This window comes from Schistocerca piceifrons, chromosome 1, assembly GCF_021461385.2.
Source record: "Schistocerca piceifrons isolate TAMUIC-IGC-003096 chromosome 1, iqSchPice1.1, whole genome shotgun sequence".
In the NCBI taxonomy this organism is placed as follows: Eukaryota; Metazoa; Arthropoda; class Insecta; order Orthoptera; family Acrididae; genus Schistocerca; species Schistocerca piceifrons.
In genome coordinates, this window is record NC_060138.1 from 285,858,062 (window position 1) to 285,880,017 (window position 21,956).

Consider the following 21,956-nt stretch of genomic DNA (forward strand, 5'->3'; position numbering starts at 1 on the left):
TACTATATACCAGGACAAGCAACTCTGGGACTTTTCTCTTTCCCTCAGCAGACATGGACATGTTACATATCTGAATTCCAACTATTATAGAATGGAAATGGTATGTTTCCAAACATAGGTTTCTATTCAAAATACTATGTACTCGCTCCCCTCTACAAGTCCTAAAAGTCTGTAATGGGAATTTCTGAACACCCTGTTTAGATTACAATAATAATTGTGGCTCAATGGCCTGATGCAAGTCTTTCTATTGGATGTCACTTTGGCGACTTGCAAGTCCCTAACCTACCCCATTTATTGAACCAGGAAGAAGGAACCTGGAATCTGAACCACTTCTTGTTTCTGGTGACTCATCACATCGTTGGAAGGTGAAGGCTAGGTTAACGTTTGCACAGCTAGAGGTAAGTTCTCTCTGTGCTGGAAAAAGACAGACTTACCAAATTTCAGCTGTGGCCAGCCAACTAGATTATTGTTACACAGCGGAGGTGCAGATTTAATAAACTTGCCTCCAGATATGGAAGCATATGCGAAGCTCAAGGACTAGTTAATTCACAGTGTGTCAGCTTCGCAAGGAGTGAGGCAGGTACTGTTACAGGAGGACATGGGAGACAGAAAATCATCTCAATACCTCTGCCATTTACGAAGTAAAGTCGACGTGTGCATGGTGTCACTAAGCATCATAGCGAACCTGGCAGACAGGCTGCAGGATGCAACAATGCCGACATATTGCACTGTAACTGCTACTGCAGGATACAGCACCTTGATAGTGATGTATGCAGGTTTTGACAGCCTCACAACTAAGGTTGACACCCAGATTAGTGAATCAGGTATGTTAGGGGGTGCTTCTGTAAATGTTCGAGAAGCCATTCCTTCATGAAATGCTCAGCATAAGACAACACCATCCAGCCAGATGTGTGCTGGTATCACAGAAAGTTCAGAGACCAGATGCACAAGTTCACTTCGCTGTGTTCTTTCCTCAATCAAAAATGACAGTCTGAAATAGGAGCAATCGACCGTCAGTCACCGTCTCTGCGCCTCTTCATAATGGACTGCAAGACAGGACAAAATGTTTCTCTGGACACTTGTTCTGATATATGTATTTTAGCATGAACTCTGTTACCCAAGTATCAAGCACTGACCTTATTACAATTTTCTGCACCTAACAACTCATTCATCATGACATACAAAATGCAACATATGGAAATTGATCTGGGAATATGATGTGAGTTTATGTGGAATTTTACTGTGGTAAATGTGATGGAGTCAATAATTGGGGCCAGTTTTTTAGCACAATATCACCTTGTGCCAGACACGGCCAAGGCAAGCCTCATCAACAGCATCACTGGCCTTTCTACCAGAGAGTTTTGATGCAGCAAAGTGGTACATGATGCTGATCTGGTCAACAGGCAGTAGATATGCTGAGCTACTGGGGCACTTCTCAGGTATCATGTTTCCTCTAGGCACACCAAAAGAGGTCATGACAGCACCATTCATTATATTACTGCAGGCCCATCAATTTCATGCAGATCCAGACACCTAGTTGCACACTATTACACCGCAGCAAAAGCCAAATTTAATTCCATGTTGAAAGAAGGCATCATTTGTTCATCTAGCAGCTCAAGGTTATCGCCTCTACATTTGGTCCCAAAGAAGAGTGACACATGGTACGCATCCAGGGATTACTGTGCTCTTAATGCTTGAACAGTAGCAGCTCGTTACCCCATACTGATTTTGAGAGACAACCTCTGTATTATGTGGCACAACAGTGTTTAGAGTGTTTGACTGTGCAAAAGCCAATACTCAAGTTCGCAGTGCTGAAAAAGATATACTGAAGACAGCTATCATAGCACCATTTAGTTTCTTCAAAAGCTGATTCATGATGTATGGATTTAGAAATGACATCCAAACATGGTAAAGATTCCTAGTTTTGGTGCCACTAGGGTTATTGTGCTTTTTCTCCACATCTTGATGGTATCCTCATTTTTCAGCAATAGCAGAGAAACACAAACAGCACTTACTCAAGGTTTTTAGATGCCTAGACAAATACAGTGGCATGTTAAACACTGTGGAGTGTGTTTTTAGACAGACAGAGATCATCATCTTGGGCCACCCTATACCACTTCAGGGATAGTTGCCTTTACCAGAGGAAGTCGAAACCATAGTAAGTAGGCTATCACCAGAGACTGCTACAGAACTGTGAATAGTCTTAGGAATTCTCAGTTTTTACTGGCACCATTTAATTCACTTGGCAGAACTTCAGGAGCCTCTTCCCACAGCACTGTCTGGTCTGAAAGTTAAAGGAAGATACAGTTGACAAACATAAGGAACACCACTCATAAAAAGGAACACCACTTTTGAGTCAGCATAGCAAATGCTGCACTTCTTTTTCATCTGGCATTATAAGCACCTCTTGCACTTGCAGCAAATGCCAGCCAAACTGCAACCAGTGCTGTGTTACAACAGTATGTAAATGATGCCTAGCAGCCACTTGTGTTCTACTCACATAAACTCTCCCCAGTAAAAGATAAACTGAGTGCATACGTCAGCAAATTACTCATGGTTTATAAGACCATACAATATGTTTGTAAGCCACTGGAGGCAATGGAATTTGCAATTTATACAGACCATAAACCACTTATCTATATCTTTTGGCAAAATAATGATTAGTGCTTGCCAATATGATATAATCAGTTTGAGTTCATTGCACAATTCAGCACTAATGTGCGACTTATGTCAGAATCGATAACATAGCAGCAACTACCTTTCCCATGTGAGCAGTATCACGGAGGCAACAGAGCATGCGGCTCAAGAATCTGACCAGGAGCTACAGTGATTTTTAACAGACACCACATCTGGCCTTCAACTGAGACTTACCAACATCCCCATCATGAATGCCAGACTATATTGCTAGGTTCCAAATGGTAGAACTGGTCCATTTATAGTTTCTGCATTTTGTAAATGTGCTTTCAAAAGCTTACACAACTTATGTCACCCTGGCACTAAGGCAACAATTAAACTAATAACTAGCCATTTTGTACGGCCAGGAACACAAAAAGATTGTCGAACCTGGGCTTACTCACGTCCACAATGCCAGTGCAACAAGATTTTTCACTGTATCAACACGTCAGTGAGAGATTTTCAAGATTCAACAGCACAATTTCCACAGGTTCATACTGATGTGGTAGGACCATTATTCCCTTCAAATGGACAATGTTACCTTTCGACAGCAAATGACCGTTTTATTCGATGGCCAGAGGCCATCCCAGTGGACAATATTTCAGCTGAGATACTGGCCACTGCTTTTCTGTCACACTAGCTGTCCCACTTTGGCTGCCCACTTCACATTACAACAGTCCAAGGAAATCAATTTTCATCTAAACTATTTGCCCATTTGAGTAAATTTTGCAGTGTACTGCATCACTAAATGACAAGCAATGGTTTGGTTGAACGTTGGCACCAATCATTAAACGAGCTGTGCTAATGTGCCAGTAGTCAAAATGGACACCTGCCTTCTAATACTCTTTCCTGGCCTATGTAACATTTGCCAACCTGACCTAGACTCTCCACTGGCTGAATCAGTATTGCACTGTATCAGATAAAAATGTGGAACTGTTGTAGCTCTGGAATATTTTACCCAAGAGGCATACATCATAACTGCATGTCCTCAAGAAATAAAATGGCTGTAGTTTTACCTTGCTTCAGCTGTTTGCAGTGCCAATATACCACGCCATATTAGCTAATGATGGAAGGCCAGAAGTCATTCTTCCAGATTGTTGTCCCTGAAACTACTGTAAAGGTCTCTGCTCTTCTTCAAGAGCTCTCTACAGGTGTGTGTGTGTGTGTGTGTGTGTGTGTGTGTGTGTGTGTGTGTGTGTGTGTGTGTGTGTGTGTGTGTGTGTGTGTGTCTCAGAGAGAGAGAGAGAGAGAGAGAGAGAGAGAGAGGCCACATCAATACATGCAGAGAGACAGAGAGATGTTCCCCCTTATGATGATTTCCTGTGATAGTTGACTAATCCACTTAAGTTTAAAAGATATATAATGTTTAAAATTAGAACACAGAATGAACTACACTTACTGCTTCAATACCAAGTACACTACCATGTAAACTTCCATAACGTAAGAGCCTTATGCCTCCAGCGTTAGTAGAAACATTTCCTCCAATGTTACAGCTGCCTTTGGCTCCTAAGTCAAGAGGCATGATAAGACCTCTTTCTGATAAATAATTATCCAGAACTTCTAAGATACAACCAGCTTGACAAACAAGGACACCTACAATAGAAAAAAAAAATATTTTAAGGATACCCTCTTATCAATAGCAGTGGCACACAGTGACTGGTAAGTCACCATGTTGGTGCACCCTCTTTCTGCAGAAAGTAGCTATGTATTATGACTAGTGCCCCATTCTCAGTCTTACGACGTTTTCCATCTCAGTGACTGTTAGGACTTTCTCCAGCCCTGAGACTTGTAAACTCAGATCGATAAAGTCATAAATCATTAACACAATAAAAATCTGCTTCAGTTGCCACTAATTTCTTATTTATAAAATGGTTGATTTTGAAGTCTAAACCTTCATCTGCAGTTTCCACCAGCTTTGAACAAGAGGAGAAGCTACTAGCTTACAAAATCTATGGAACTGATATACCAAAATGAGAAAGCCGTAAAAAGCAGTGTACTCACGTAATAATCTAAACATAAATATGCGGTAGCCAGAACAGTGAGTCATGGGTGGAGAGGGGGGCCATGTCACACCCACAACAAACAAATGCATGAGACTGGAACAAAGACACTAACATAGAGGGAAGGAACTGGAGAAAATGAACACAACAATAAATAAGTAACTGCTCTTACATGCAGGACAAGCATAACACAGAAGTGTCTGCTGCAGCGAGCCAGGGAGCCAGCTGATTGCGGCAGGCAGCTGATTGCAATAGCAGAAGCGACTGACGTAGGAGCCAATGAGATGGGGAACCGAAATAGATAGTAAAAGAAAAGAGTGGGAAACAGAGGCTGACTTGTCTGTCCGCTTACATAATCGTGGTTCATAACATTAATACAAAATAGAACTACAAATGTAAGAATAAATACAATAATGTACAAAAGTGTTTGGCACAAATTCTACAGGGTGTTACAAAAAGGTACAGCCAAACTTTCAGGAAACATTCTTCACACACAAAGAAAGAAAATATGTTATGTGGACATGTGTCCGGAAACGCTTACTTTCCATGTTAGAGCTCATTTTATTACTTCTCTTCAAATCACATTAATCATGAAATGGAAACACACAGCAACAGAATGTACCAGCATGACTTCAAATACTTTGTTACAGGAAATGTTCAAAATGTCCTCCGTTAGCGAGGATACGTGCATCCACCCTCCATCGCATGGAGTCCCTGATGCACTGATGCAGCCCTGGAGAATGGCGTATTGTATCAGCCGTCCACAATACAAGCACGAAGAGTCTCTACATTTGGTACCTGGGTTGCGTAGACAAGAGCTTTCAAATGCCCCCATAAATGAAAGTCAAGAGGGTTGACGTCAGGAGAGCGTGGAGGCCATGGATTGGTCCGCCTCTACCAATCCATCGGTCACCGAATCTGTTGTTGAGAAGCGTACGAACACTTCGACTGAAATGTGCAGGAGCTCCATCGTGCATGAACCACATGTTGTGTCGTACTTGTAAAGGCACATGTTCTAGCAGCACAGGTAGAGTATCCCGTATGAAATCATGATAACGTGCTCCATTGAACGTAGGTGGAAGAACATGGGGCCCAATCAAGACATCACCAACAATGCCTTCCCAAATGTTCACAGAAAATCTGTGTTGATGACGTGACTGCACAATTGCGTGCGGATTCTCGTCAGCTCACACATATTGATTGTGAAAATTTACAATTTGATCACGTTGGAATGAAGCCTCATCCGTAAAGAGAACATTTGCACTGAAATGAGGATTGACACATTGTTGGATGAACCATTCGCAGAAGTGTACCCGTGGAGGCCAATCAGCTGCTGATAGTGCCTGCACACGCTGTACATGGTACAGAAACAACTGGTTTTCCCGTAGCACTCTCCATACAGTGACGTGGTCAACGTTACCTTGTACAGCAGCAACTTCTCTAACGCTGACATTAGGGTTATCGTCAACTGCATGAAGAATTGCCTCGTCCATTGCAGGTGTCCTCGTCGTTCTAGGTCTTCCCCAGTCGCGAGTCATAGGCTGGAATGTTCCGTGCTCCCTAAGACGCCGATCAATTGCTTCGAACGTCTTCCTGTCGGGACACCTTCGTTCTGGAAATCTGTCTCGATACAAACGTACCGCGCCACAGCTATTGCCCCGTGCTAATCCATACATCAAATGGGCATCTGCCAACTCCGCATTTGTAAACATTGCACTGACTGCAAAACCACGTCCGTGATGAACACTAATCTGTTGATGCTACGTACTGATGTGCTTGATGCTAGTACTGTAGACCAATGAGTCGCATGTCAACACAAGCACTGAAGTCAACATTACCTTCCTTCAATTGGGTCAACTGGCGGTGAATCGAGGAAGTATAGTACATAAGGACGAAACTAAAATGAGCTCTAACATGGAAATTAAACATTTCCGGACACATGTCCACATATCATCTTTTCTTTATTTGTGTGTGAGGAATGTTTCCTGAAAGTTTGGCTGTACCTTTTTTTTTTTAACACCCTGTATAAATCAGTGTGATGGAGTGCAACATAATAAAAAGATAAAAAATGAAAATACAACTAAAACAGGAGGTGTGGATAATACACTGAAGCGCCAAAGAAACTGGTATAGGCATGTATATTCAAACACAGAGATACGTAAACGGGCAGAATACGGCGCTGTGGTCAGCAGCACCTACATACGAAAAGTGTGTGGCACGGTTGTTAGACCGGTTACTGCTGCTACAATGACAGGTTATCAAGATTTAAGTGAGTCTGAACATAATGTTATAGCTGGTCCACCAGCGATGGGACATAGTATATCCGAGGTAGCGATGAACTGGGGATTTCCTCGTATGACCATTTTATTAGTGTACCATGAAGATCAGGAATCCAGTAAAACATCAAATCTCTGACATTGTTATGGCTGGAAAAAGATCCTGCAAAATGGGAACAATGATGACTAAAGAGAATTGTTCAGTGTGACATATGTGCAACCCTTCTGCAAATTGCCGCAGATTTCAAGACTGGGCCATCAACTAATGTCAGCGTGCAAACCATTCAACAAAACATCATCGATATGGGCTTTCAGAACTGAAGGCCCACTCGTGTACCCTTAATGACTGCATGATACAAAGCTTTATGCCTCATCTGGGCCGGTCAGCACAAAAATTGGACTGTTGATGATTGGAAACATGTTACCTAGACAGATGAGTCTAGTTTCAAATTTTATTGAGCGGATAGACGTGTACGGGTATGGAGACAACCTCATGAATCCATGGACCCTGCATGTCAACATGGGACTGTTCAAGTAGTTGGTGTCTCTAATACTATGCGGCATGTGCTGTTGGAGTGATAAGTGAACTGTGACAGTAGAATGTTGCCAACCTCTAACATCAATAATAATATATACACTCTTCTTGAAGAGCCAAAAAAAAGTCTTACTACAAAAAGCTTAGTGAGGGTTAAAATAATATACACAACAGGATTAGAACTGTAAACATATAAAACAGCACCATGAATTCACACAGAACTACATCTAATAAAAATAAGTGAGAAGGGCTATAAACCAGAAACAGAGAAAGTGAGTAAAGAACTAAGCTTATGTATAAAGGATGAGAACACTACAATTCAGGTACAGTAGGATTAACGAAATGATTGAGTCATGAAAATAAGATAAACTATATCTCATACATGGTACTATTAATATTAAAACACTAAATATAAAAATATACAGGGTTACAGTTATTGAACTATATGAAAAAAATGTAAATTAGTTATAAATTATGGTATGCACACACTTCATTCAACATGTAAACATCACTACAGATATTCGGATTTACATTACGACATGTTCGATATGCTTTCCATCAGTGGCGATGGTGTGGTGTCAGAAAAATCAATGCTGTCGATGACCTCCTGAATGGATGTTCAGTTCAGCAATGGTTTTGGGGTTATTGCTGTACACCTTGTCTTTAATATAGCCCCACAAAAAGGAGTTGCATGTGTTCAGACCCGGAGAATATAGCAGCCAATCAAGGCCCATGCCAGTGGCCTCTGGTGACCCCAGAGCCAGAATATGGACCCCAAAGTGCTCCTCCAGGACTTCAAACTCTCTCCTGTTTTAATGGTGTTTAGTTCCACCTCGAAGGAACCACATCTTGTCAATAACAGTGTCACTTTGGATAATGGTGATGAAATCATCTTCCGAAAGTTCTACATACCATTCGGTAGTCATTATGCCATCAAGGAATATCACACCGATCATTCCGTGACTGGACATTGTGCACCACACAGTCACCCGTAGAGGGTGAAGAGACTTCTCGATCGCGAAATGCAGCTTCTCAGTTCCCCAAATGCGCCAATTTCAATTATTGACAAACCCATCCAAATGAAAGTGGGCTTCGTCGCTAAACCAAACCATGCATGCTCATATTGCACTGCGGCCAACTGTGCAGTTTGAATGTCCTAATGCAAACCGTTCAGAAATTGTGACGATTTTATTTCATATAGTTCAATAATTAGCACCCTGTATACACATAAGTGTTTAGCAAAAATTCCTGTTCATTTTTGTCCCAGTCCCCCCCTCTATGTAAACATCTTTGTCCCAGTCCCATGCACTTTTCTGGCATGGGTGTGGGGGGTGTGGGCCCCCATGGTAACACTTTTATGTTTCCATTATTATGCGAGTACATCACTTTTCAAGGCTTCACTTTTCAATTTGTTACATAAGATCTTGTAAGCTAGTCGCTCCTGCTCTTGTTTGCAGTGGGTGACCTGAAAATGGAACTTTAGGCTTCAAAGCCAGTTGCGTAATAAATAAAACAATAGATAATCCAGGATGGAATAAGGACAATATTATGAAAAGAATAGGCATAACAAAAAGACCATCAGACAAGTAAGATTTGGACAAAAAGGCCTTAGTTGGAATCGGATAACATACACAAACACATGTACATGCAAATAAACTCACAGACACATGACCATAGTCTCTGGTTGCCAAGGTCAGAATGCGAGTAGCAGTGCATGATGGGAGAAGCAATCTGGGTGGTGAGAGTAAGGAATAAGCTGGAGTGATGAGGAGGAGGGATAGCAAGATATGGGTCGGAGATGGTAAAGTGCTGCTTGTGGGAGCATACAGTAGGGTAGGGCAGTAGTGCTTGAGTGGGGACAGGGAAGTGAAGATGTGGGTGTAGAACAATGACTAATGAAGTTTGAGGCCAGGGGGGTTACTGGAATGTTGGATATACTGCAGGGAGAGTTCCCACCTGCACAATTCAGAAAAGTTGGTGGTGGCAGGAATGATCCAGATGGTGCAGGCTGTGAAGCAGCATTAAAATAAAGAATGTTGTGATGGGCAGTGTGCTCCACAACTGCTTGGTTCAACTGTCTCTAGGCCACAGTTTGTTGGTGGCCATTCATGCAGACAGACTGCTTGTTGGTTGTCATGCACATGTAAAATGCAGCACAGTAGTTTCAGCTTTGCTTGTAGATCACATGACTGATTTCACAGGTAGCCCTGCCTCTGATAGGATAGGTGATGCTTGTGACTAGATTGGAGTAGGTGGTGGTTGGACAATGTATGGAACAGGTCTTGCATCTAGGTATATTTCTGGGGTATGAGCCATGAGGCAAGGGGTTAGGAGCAGGGGTTGTGTAGGGACAGACGAAGATATTATGTAAGTTCGGTGGGTGGTGGAATCACTGTGAGAAAGATGGGATGGATAATGTGAAGCACATTTCTCATTTCAGGGCACAACAAGAGGTAGCTGAAACCCTGGTGGAGAATGTGGTTCGGTTGCTCCAGTCCTGGTGGTACTGCATCAAGAGGGGAATGCTCCCCTGTGGCTGGACAGTAGGACTTTGGGAGGTGGGGGTAACGGGAGAGACAAGGCATGGGAGACCTGTTTCTGTACAAGATTGGGAGGGTAATTATGGCCTGTGAAGGCCTCAGTGGGACCTTTGGTATTTTTCGAGAGGGCTACTCGTCACTTGCGACAGCCATGGGTGGCTAGGCAGTATGGAAGAGACTTCTTGGTATGGAATGGGTGACTGCTGTTGAATTGGAGGCACTGCTGGTCCAGATTTATTGATAACATCTTTGTGATCTGGACTGAGGACACCCCAACCACATTCTTCCAGAACCTCAATACCCTCTCCCTCATTTGCTTCACCCTGTCCTCATCAACCCAACAAGTCACCTTCCTCACTGCTGACGTCTACCTTAAAGATGGCTACATCAGTCCCTCTGTCCAATCAAACTTACCAACAACCAGCAACCAGCAATACCTCCACTTCGACAACTGTCACCCATTCCATACCAAGAAGTCCCTTCCATACAGCCTAGCCACCCATGTCCAACACATCTGTAGTGACAAGCAGACCCTCTCAAAATATACCAAGAGTCGCACTGAGGTCTTCACAGACTGTAAACAGAAACATCATGTCTTATTTCTTCAGTCATGCTCCACTTCCCAAAATCCCACTATCTGGCCAAAGAGGAGTATTCTCCTCATGACCCAGTACCATCCAGGGCTGGAGCAACTGAATCACATTCTATGTCAGGGATTCAATGACCTCTTGCTGTGCACTGAACTGAGGACTGTCCTCCCCACTATCTTTACCATTCCTCCCATGGTGGTATTCCACCACCCACTGAACATACACAGTATCCTTGTTCATCCCTACACAAAACCCTGCTCCCAACCCCTTTGCCTCATCCCATATAGAATGCAGCACAGTGGTTGCAGCTCAGCTTGTAGATCACATAACTGGTTTCACAGATAGCCCTGCCTCTGATGGGATAAGTAATACTTGTAACTAGACTGGAGTAGGTGGTGGTGGGAGGAAGTACAGGACAGGTCTAGCATCTAGGACTATTGCAGGGATATGCAACCACTGTGCTGCATTCTACATGGGCCTGATGACCTACAAGCCATCTGTCCGCTTGAATGGCCACTGACAAACTGTGGCCAAGAAACATCTAGACCACACAGGTGCTAAGCACATTGCCCATCACATCGTTCTTAATTTTAATTACTGCTTCACAGCCTGTGTCATTGGATACTTCTTACCAACATCACTCTTTCTGAATTGTGCAGGTGGGAATTCTACCTGTAGTATATCCTACATTCCAGTAACCTTTCTGGCCTCAACTTTCGTTAGTGAGTGTTGTACATCCATCTATCCCTTTCCCTGTGCCCACTTTTGCACTACACAACCCTCTATTCTATCAACATACCAAGTCTTTTTACGTCTCTGCTTTTCCACTGCCCTCCTTCCCTTCTAGCCCTATGTCTAACCTCCTGACTGCGCCTAGCTGCCCTACCCTCTCTCCACCTCATCCATGTATGCTCCCACAAGCAGTGTTTTACTGTCTACCACCCCTACCCTTCTATTCCTCCTCCTACCCACCCCAGTCTACTCCTTATACACACCACCCAGATTTCTTCTCCCATCACAGTCTGGCCTCAGCAGCCAGAGGCTGTGATTTTGTGTGTGTGTGTGTGTGTGTGTGTGTGTGTGTGTGTGTGTGTGTTGTGCAGTTGCAACAAAAGCCTTTTTGGCAGTAAGCTTATTTGTTTGACAGTTTTTCCTTGTACCCATCTGCGACTTAACATCTCAGCTATATGGTGAGGAGCAATCTATCTTTTTTCATAATATTGTGTAATAAATAAGAAATCACTCACAACTGAAGCAGATTTTTGTTCAATTAATATGTTCCTCAGTTGCAGATGTTTGGCTGGTCAAATATTTTGCAAGTAAATGATGTTGAACCGAACCATTCCTACTAAACATGATTTCTGTAATGTTTGTGATTGGTGTGACATGTAGGTTAGAAAATGGTAAAAAATAAATTTGGTGCTATTATTTTATATTTTCATTAAATGGGTTATGAGATGTCTGCATTGAAACTGAATTGCAGTAAATTCGTGTTAGTTAAAGATTTTTTTTCTTTCTGAATTAAAAGAGTTTGTGTTGTTAATAACAGGGGACCAGAATGATGGAGGACAGTGATTAAAAGTAAGAGGAAGAACAGTACAACAAGTTATGAACAAAAGAGGCCAAGATGTAGGGAATAAGAGGGAACTCAAGAATATGTGGAAGGAGTATTTTGAAGAACTGCTGAACCCAAATGGAGACCTGAGTGAGGAGGAACAAGCTGAGGAGGAACAGCAAATAGAGAAAGACATTACATGGGGAGAAGTGGAAGAGGCATTGGGCAAGATGAAGGGAGGGAAGCCACCAGGCCTGGATGAGCTAAGTGCAGAGATGGTGAGAACAGCAGAAGCGGTGGGGATACAATGGTTATATCAAGTAATGAAAATTGTGTGGAGACAGAAGATGACCCCAGAAGACTGGAAGAAGGGAATAATTGTCCCAATATTTAAGAAGAGAAATAGAAAAAGAGTGCAAGAACTATTGGGGGATAACATTGATGAGTCATTGTGCAAAATTTTGAGAAAATTTTGGAAGCACGAATTCAGGCACAATTAGAAGGAGGGATGAGAGAAGAGCGACATGACTTCAGAACAGGAAGATCCACAGTGGATTTAATTTTTGTTGTAAGACAACTGCAAGAACAGCGTTATGAATATGGAATAGATCTACTAATGACCTTCCTGGACATTGAACAAGCATATGGTACTATACGTAGAAGCAAAGTGTGGAAAGCCCTGGAGAAACAAGGAGTAGCAGTACAGAGTATTTGGAAGATAATGGAAATGTACCATGGAAGTGTGAGCTGTGTGGAAGTGGTAGGAGAGAAATCAGATTGGACTGGACAGAAGAATGGTTTGAGGCAGGAAAGTACACTTTCACCATTACTCTTCATTGTAGTGATGGATGATACAGTGAATACAGTAGCACAAGTAATTGGTGCAGGAAAGATAAAAGCTATGGTGTTTGCAGATGATCTGATGATTTGGGGGAATGAGGAGGAGGAAGTACAGGAGCAGTTGGAAGTATGGGAATGAACAGTATAAGAATATGGGGCGAAATTTAGTATAAGTAAGAGTGAGGTGATTATCATAACAAGAACAAAGGAGAAGAGGAACAACTGAAATAATAATTGGTGGGGAACGGTTGAGAGTTTCAAGCAGCTAGGAAGCCTGATACAGGAAGATGGAAAAAATGACAGAGAAATAAATGAGTAGGGGGAGGGGGGGGGAGAGGGAGCAGAAGCATTTCAGAAGAGTGAAGAGTGTCAGAAGCCTGATATGGAGCAAGGATGTACCCCAAATCCAAATCAGTAAAAAGGTTATATACCAGTCATACTATGTCCCGATCCTGACATATGCATCTGAAACCTGGCTTACGAAAGGAAGAGAGAAAAGCAAAGTACAAGCGAGTGAGATGAAATTCTTGAGGAACAGTATTGGAGACACAAAGGCAGCCAGGTTAAGAAATGAGAGGATCAGAGAGTTAATGAAGGTGGAACCATTACAGGAGGAGACAGAGAAATCAAGGCTGAGATGGTATTGGCACCTTAAGCGAATGGATAAGAAGACAATACCCAGGAGGATACACAAGATGAAACTGGAAGGAAAGAGACCAAGAGGAAGACCAAGAGGCAGATGGTTGAAAGGAGTGGAGGAATGCGTCCAGAAGAAAGGAGAAGACTGGAACAAGGTGAAGATGGAGAGACGGTGGCAAGACAGAAGACAAGGAGAGACTTATGTTTCAAACAGACCCGGCCAGACACTGGAAACTGTCCAAAATGTGTAGTGTTATTACAGAAGCAGTGAAGCTAAAGTATACAGAAAAACCATTTGAAAATAAATAAATAAATCATATAGCCAGAAAAGGTTGATAGGTGAACGTTTGCAAGACAATGTAAAATTATTTCTAAGAACTTGTAAGATTAGAATGATTAGTGAATGCTCTTATATCAAAAACAAAATTAATTGATCTTCTATATGTTTTGGTCAAGCCCAGAATAGTTTGTTCACACTGATAATCAAGACAACATTTTCAAGATTATTAATGTATTGGTAGGGTCTAAAACACAAGTATTATCTGAAATTAATACTTTTGCGTGGCACAGATGCTATATGTTCCTTGAAAATATCTGTGGACAGGATGACTCAAACTCTATGATATAACCCAATTCAAATAATTAAACACAATTTAACATACAAAACTGAAAACAGTAGCTAAGATATAAGATGACTTGTTGGGAAGGGATGGGTAGCAGGAAAAATGATGGAGTGTGGATGAAGTCAGGCTCTCAGGATGAAGTCAGGGCCTAAGTAGAGCTTTTGATTGGAGAAAGTGCTACTTAAAGTGGGATACGGCATCAGGACTCAGTTGTGAGTCTCTGCTTCTCATGCTGAATTAACTTAGAAACTATATAAGCAAACAGGGTTAGACCATCACATAATATATACACTTGAACATTTTGATGATTAGTTAAAGTTTTCCTCCAATGTATACAGTAACATTTGGGAAGTAATTTATTAAGCTGTCAGAGAAGGAAATGAAACCAGGTCCTCTGTCAACCAAATTCACAACATACTTATGAAATTTTGGGGAAATTGTAGCATTTGGTGGTGTAGCAGATAATAAATTATACAAAAACAGACTATTTTGTAGTGGTTGTGCCTGAAGGCTAGCTCTGAGTTAAGGAGGTATGACAACTGTTGAAGAGTAGGTTATTTATGGGGTTGGGAATATGAGGAAGCAGATATGCTGGGGAGGAGGCATATAAATTTTTCCTGGGACAGATAACTCGTTTCGTGGCTTACTGCAAACTATCTGGCCTATGTAAATAACACCATTGTGGCTCTTTCCTCAGAAGGGCTCTGTGTATGATGCACTTTTTCTTTGCACAACAGAGAAAGAAACATCATTTACCTATGTCTGTTTTATTATTTTTTCCCTCTTTTTGCCTGGACGTTCTTACCACTACATAATTTGTGTTCCATTACGTTATACCCTTTCTTCCGAAAAGCTTCAGTTTCAATTCCCACAAAAATCAATAGTCTTTGTGAAAAACTTTGGTTTTAAGTATCAATTCAACATGTGTCAACCACAGTGAATTTTCCAAATGTTGTTAATATATGAAGAAAGAAAAAATTATTTCCTAATTGTGATTCCATATAATTTTGCATTGCCAGTTTCAGCCTTTTGCATTATGAAATGCTACAGAAGGGTTTCCACTTGCAATGGTTGGTTGCCAGTCTTTAGACTCAAACAGTAGCAGCCTGCTTAAATCTTCATTATGGTCAAGATTATGGCTGTGGTATTCTTTACAGTATATTCACTAGAGAGAATGAACAGCCGTAAATAAAGAAAAACAGTGGCCATATAATAGTGACTGCTGAGTGTTTAACTATGTGCACTTAACCAAATATATTTGGTCTTGTACAAATTTCAAGAGGTATCTCAAAAATCTTGAGCTTCTTCATGTATTCCATGACTTCCTGATGTGTTGCAAGAGCAAAACTAAAGAAAGCAAGCCTAAGAAGAAATTTAATCTGTTTCATACGATATACAACTACAGAAAAATGACACTACATTAGCACTTAGTGACTTCCTATTATGCATGAAAGTTATCTGATGGCCTTAAGAACTGGAATCTATCTTGAAATAACAGTGTCAAAGTCACCAGGCCAATCATACATACAGAAAGAGATCATTGTAAACAAAAATAAACCTAAATGTTCAGTCTGAGAATGTTTTAATATATTCTTATGATCTAATATTTCTTTGAAAGATAACAAGATTACTTTAAAAATATTAGTTTGGTCACTCACCTGAAACTTCATCAATACTTATTATTTCATTCATAAGGGTAGTAGAGAGAATAACTTCATCAAAAACTGGGACACTTCCTCCTACAAGGCCAGTGTTGCCCCCTTGAGGACAAACAGCCAAGTTCTCCTCATTGCAGAACTTCAAAATTTTGGAAACTTCTTCTGTTGTCTTTGGTTTTAATACAACTTCACTAGCTCCTGAAACATATTTGAAAAGTATATTTGAGCCAATAATAATAATAACTTTCAAAAGTCTTTCTGCTCTAGTACTACTGTACTAACAACATTAAGCAGAGGAACAACGATGTAATATTTCTGCTGAGCCTACATTTACCCCTATTAACTGAACCCCTTTAACTGAATTTTTAAATGATCGATTTTCTTGTGCCTCATTTTTCTATTCCTTCTAGAACCATCCTCAGAAAAGAAAATTCTAATTAAAAAGAGCAATAAAAACAGTGCATATTCCACGTATAATTACATACCTTTTACTATTTCTGTACATATATCTATTTATTTTTGATACACTTATCATAATCTACAATTTGCTTCTGTATTTTTTTAGGAACATAAACTTGTCTTAGAAGGATATTTGGGTTTTATAGTGCCCATCAGCATTATTTATTTTATTTAGTAGATGGCTAGTGTTACGTCACACAAGGAAACATTTTTTTCTTTAACTATAAATATAGAGATATTTAACACATAGAAAATAAAGACATGATTATAAGTCAGTTAAATTTACAATGTTTACAAAGCACAGAAGGTCACAAGCTTATGTACAACTGCTGAACATACACAACTAAATGGCCAGTAAAGGATCGATTCTGGCACATACATATGATGTGCTGAACAGTTTGTCATTCTGCACCAGTCACAGCTGGGCAATGTTGTTAATCCCCATCTGCACACTGAGTCAGCACATCTTCCGCTACTTGTTCTTATTTGGTTGAGTGTAGACCAGATCTTGTGATGCTCTTTAAAACGCTGGTGACCTGGTCGAGATGCACGAAATCTTCAACTGTTCTGGGATGGCGTTTTTCTGTCGTATTTCTGTCTATATTCTGTCTGCTGTTGTTACTCCATTGTCAACCACAGATTTTGCACCTTGTAGAGGTGGGGGACAGGAGTAAAGTCTGTTTTCACTGAGTACAAGAATGTCCTTATGTATAGGGATGTATGGATCACCAGCTATTTTGGTAAACTCCCACTTGAGAGCAACTTCATGGCACAAAAGTGTGGGAGCTACATGGCTGAGAATAGATGGGCAGAAAGTTGGAGTATTTTTGATTATTCCTGCGATGAAGAGCATACTCTGGTTGAGCTGTGTATCGAAGAGTCTAGTGTATGGGCTGTTGATCCAGACTGCAGTGCAATATATTGCCACAGGGTATAACAGTCCAAGCGTAGATGTCCTCTGTGTTGGAGCTGATGGGCCCCTGCCATGCCACTAATCTTCTGTAAGATGTAGTTTCTTGACTTCATCTTAGTAGCAGTTTTCAGTACGTGCTCTTTGAAGCTGAGCATCCTGTCTAGAGTGACCTCTAGATAACATGGACTATTGATAGGGCAGAGCTGTTTTCCTTAAAGAGGATATACCTTTATTTTCTTGTTTGCAAGCCTGTTGTTACAGTGGAAGCTGGTCTTCTGTTTTGGCAGCACTTGGCTGCAACCTCCAGTTCCAGACGTATTGGCCAACAATTTGTAGGTCTTCAGTCAAGACAGACTCAGTAACAACCAGGTCTTTGTGAGTCGCAGCAAGACCCAAATCATCAGCATATCCAAACTTCCTTAATGTTGTCTTATGCATGTCTGCTGTACACAGAGAAAACAGAAAAGGGGCTAGCACTGATCCTTGTGGAAGGCAATTGTTAAGCTTCATTAGAGAACTCAACTTATTACCCATTAGAACTTGGAAGCTTCTACTGCTTAACATAGCACTGATGAGGTTTCCAATTTTAAGACATGGCATGATTCCTTAAAGTTTGAACATAACCCCTTGCCTCCAAACAGTATCACAGGCCACCGTTAGATATAGTTTGGAGAGGTTTTGAAAAATGTTGTGGCTGATTCTGTTATACAGTATTCATTCTTTCCAAAAGTTTATATACAGTGGCAAGTAAAGTAATGGGTCAGTAGATTTGTGGTTTGTCATTTGGTTGACCTGATTTTAAAATAGCTGTGATTTTTGCTCTTTTCACGTTGTGGGGAATGTTATGAGTTTGGAAGACATCAGTAAAGAATACAGCTAGCCAATTTGTTGCATGCTTCCCATGTGGATTAGGGATTCTGAATGAATGCTGTCAAAACCAGGTGCTTTCCCCACTTCCTTTTCTTTGAGAGCCGTCATTATTCCGCGTTGCTGAATGGTCTGCAGTAGTCTGACTCAGGTTTACAGGCTAATTTGAGAGTCTTCAATTCCTTTTTGACATTCATTGTGTGTGATTGAATCTTATGAGTTCTAGACATGGTCACAATGTTATGTGCTACTTGCTTGGAAGTAACAGCCTCCTTCCTGCAGTCTGGTGGGTTGGCACCTCCAAGTTTTTTCAGCAGAGACCAGGTTTTTTCCTTTGATGTGCGGAAGCTTAAGGGCTCAAATGTTTCAGTCTGTTGCATATAATGAACAGCATCTGTATGATCTGTCCTCCAGGCACCAGAAGGAAATGTACAATGATCTTTAGCATCAAAAACATGATGGAGGTTGTGTTCTTCAGACCAGTCAACCAGCGTGTTCCCTGGAATTGAAAATTTTCGTGGGAATCACACGGTAACCTGACAGCCAGTTTGGAAAGAGTTGAAACGAATAGCCTGGAAGAGAAGGTGGGTGCACAAAATTCACTGCCAGGAACCTGCTCACGACACTGTGCCAAGGAAAAACTCATGCACTTACAGGAATGGAAAAGGGAAAAGAATGTGGACTTAACAACAGCAAATACCGATCTGTTCAGCCTAAAATGTCTAGCATTGGCAGCCCACTGTGCAGCAGCAGACACCAACTCATCTTGCCATGTGATGCAAGAAACTGTACTTTAGGATGTGTGCTGAGCCAAGAGGTGAATGGAAGGGAATACCTTGGAACCAACGGGTAATGGAAGCTGAATCTACGATGAGCAGGATTACACCCCTTCAGAAACAGAAATGCTGAGTATAATACATGGTGTAATACATTTCCATTGCTAAATGTTAGGGTGCAATTTCAAACTGGTTGTAAACCATGCTGCTTTTAAATGCCCACTTGGATTTGAGGATCTCTGAAGCCATCTAATGAGTTGGTTGTTGTGATTGAGTGAGTCTGATCACAAACTGCAGTAATACACTGACTTGGCAATGCTCACATGAATGCAGAGATGCTCAGTCACACGCTTTGTGCAACGAAACATTCTGGTACAACCCTTGAAGAATGTCAGAGTGAGTGGAACTTTGAACCAATTGGCAATAGTTTACTCCCAAGACACAGTCTGCAACTGATAAAGGGAATAGTGACGCAATAGTTGTTCAAAATTACACACCAGAAGTTGCCATCAGAGACTAGGGCATCAATTTTATGTCAGATATGATGACTTAGCTATGTCGACTTGTGAATATTAGAAGCTCTCAGAGAGCATCTTGAATCCTGTGTTGTCGGTGGGCAGAGACAGCAGGAACATGGGGCAGCAGAAAGAATACAGTGTAAAGCAGAGGTGGGAAACTGTTTCAGCCTGGGGTCACTTGTGGAAGCGGAGGTTAGTGGAGGGCCTCACCTTTTAAAAGGTTACGTTCATTAATTAAATTTGCATTTCAGAAATGGTATAAATTGTCCAATAAAAAAGCAATAAATATATAGTCATATTATGCAAATTATTTATTTTGCTAGTTTTTTAATCTATGTCTGAAAGCAAATTTAATTTTAGAATCAGTTTAAGGAGTCAAATGTATCCTTTCACACTTTCTTACAGTTTTTAGATATTAGGAGTGAGACTGCTTGTTGAGATTCTCATCACAGTCTGCAAGTGAATGTCTGTCATGGAGCATCAATATTTACTGAAGTTGATTAAAAAAAATTAAAACTTTGCTCACAAATATATGTAGCACATTTCACAGCAAATTTCTTCATACATGGAAATTTTTCAGCTGGTGATGATTTGTGAAAGTCATCCAATGTCATAACATTAAGCATTTCTTTCTGGCACAACATGTAACATTTCTTTCCACTGCGATCCGAGTGCATGTCAATAACTCCAAGCAGCAGCTCCTCATGTGTTACATTAATATCAGTTGTGATGGGATAAGATAGCAAATTGAGCTGTGGCTCAATTTTCTTAAGTCTTGAAATCTTCTTCTGAACTCTTCCTCCAAACTCTGCACTGCTCCCTAATCTCAGTAGAAACACTTTCAAACTCTTTGAATTCCTAATAAAGGAAAATGACAAAAACTACCTTCACTTGCTTGCTTTGCAAATAGACCTAATTTTGCTTTGAATAATTTCACATTCAACCAGATTTCATGTGCAAACAAACTCTTTCACTGCATTGCCATATTCAGTTTATGAAATTTCTCATAAATATATATTTATATCAGCTGTGATCATCATCTCATATCTCCACTTCTCACATTCTATTTTTGCAACCAAATCATGATATATCACATTTTTACCCAGAAATATAGGATTTCATTCAGCAATGTCCAGACTCTTTTTAATGCAATGCCCTGGCTCAACCACCTCACTCTGTTTTGGCCAATTACATCTTCATACTTTGACTCCACATCATTATGAAGATATTCAAACTGTTGGTGGTAGAGTGCCCTTGCTCTGATTGTGTTCACAACACTAACAATAGGATCTACCACATGTTTTATGTTCAGACCAGCTTTACAAAGACTCTCCAGAACTAAAATGCAATGAAAAAAACAAAATATCCCACTATGTTTCTTGTGCTTGTAACTAGTTTTTAAAAGTTTCACCATATCTTCATTTTTTTCACAGAAAGCACTGGGCTCACTGTTGTAATGCTTACCATTTTGTTGCAGAACAAGCCGATTTTCTCTGCAAAACTCAGAGCATATTCAAGCAAGTCCTGAGCATTGGTTCTAATTTTTAACTGATTCTAGGTCAAGTAATTCCACTGTGGTGATGGAATTTTCATTAATTGCATGGATAAGGATTAGTATCTTCGCTTTCAGTCCTCAGCTGTTTTGTGAATTCATCACTAGATAAGTTAATACACCACATTACAGTCCTTCTTGACAATGAAACACTTTCAAATTAGCTTACAACATCAGGACACAATACGCTTGCACACTCTACCATACACAGCTTAATATCTATCTGAAAAAGGCTTGTTGCATGGTACCCTGACACTTCCTTCTGTAGTGTTATTCTGAAGTGCTGATTGCTTTGTAAATAATGTTTGTTGCTTCTTCAGCCTTTTCACGCACAACACAGCTTTCATTTTACATCCTTCCTTGGAAAATTTGCAGTTAAATTTGCTATGTTTCATCGTGTAATGTTGTTTTGGATTGTACTCCTTAAACATGGCTATCTTTTCAAGACATCATAAACAAACTGCTTAATTCCATGTGTCAACAAGGAAGTATGTGTTTGTCCATTCTTCATTAAACAGACGATATTAATCACTCGTTTTAAATTTTTTTCTAGAGTGTTCATGGTTCCAGTAAAGTTGGAAATGTATATATTTATTATTGCACAGACAACATGGAAATAAACCAGATCAGCTGGGAAAGCACTGTACGATTAGTATCTACACTGCACATGGACATTCATCTGGCCATCCTAGTGGAAATCTTAGCTCATGCACGGGAAGGAAATTTCGAGTCAAGGCGAATTTTTCTTAAAGTCCTGCCGGGCCACACAATAACAACTAGCGGGCTGCATGTGGCCCGCTGGCTACTCTTTGCCCATCCCTGGAGTAAGGCAATACCATCCATTACTCCTCTTTCTTCTGTGATCTCATGTCTTTTGCTAAGGCAAAACTGGTAGAAGCTTCAACTCTTGGCCACAGGCATGTAAGGATAGACCTACACTTG

The 21,956-nt window shown here is 40.8% G+C and overlaps 1 protein-coding gene across 3 annotated transcripts in view; it reads right to left on the reverse strand.

Moving 5' to 3' along the window:
- LOC124790907 (D-2-hydroxyglutarate dehydrogenase, mitochondrial) overlaps window positions 1–21,956 on the reverse strand; it is a 72,760-nt gene that overhangs the window by 37,978 nt on the left and 12,826 nt on the right. For all 3 annotated transcript variants that reach the window (XM_047257820.1, XM_047257821.1, XM_047257819.1), the window contains exons 3-4: window positions 15,930–16,127; window positions 4,073–4,266 (exon numbers count right to left, since the gene is read on the reverse strand). In XM_047257820.1, the coding sequence (XP_047113776.1) occupies window positions 4,073–4,266; window positions 15,930–16,127 (392 nt within the window). The remainder of the gene's footprint in view (window positions 1–4,072; window positions 4,267–15,929; window positions 16,128–21,956) is intronic.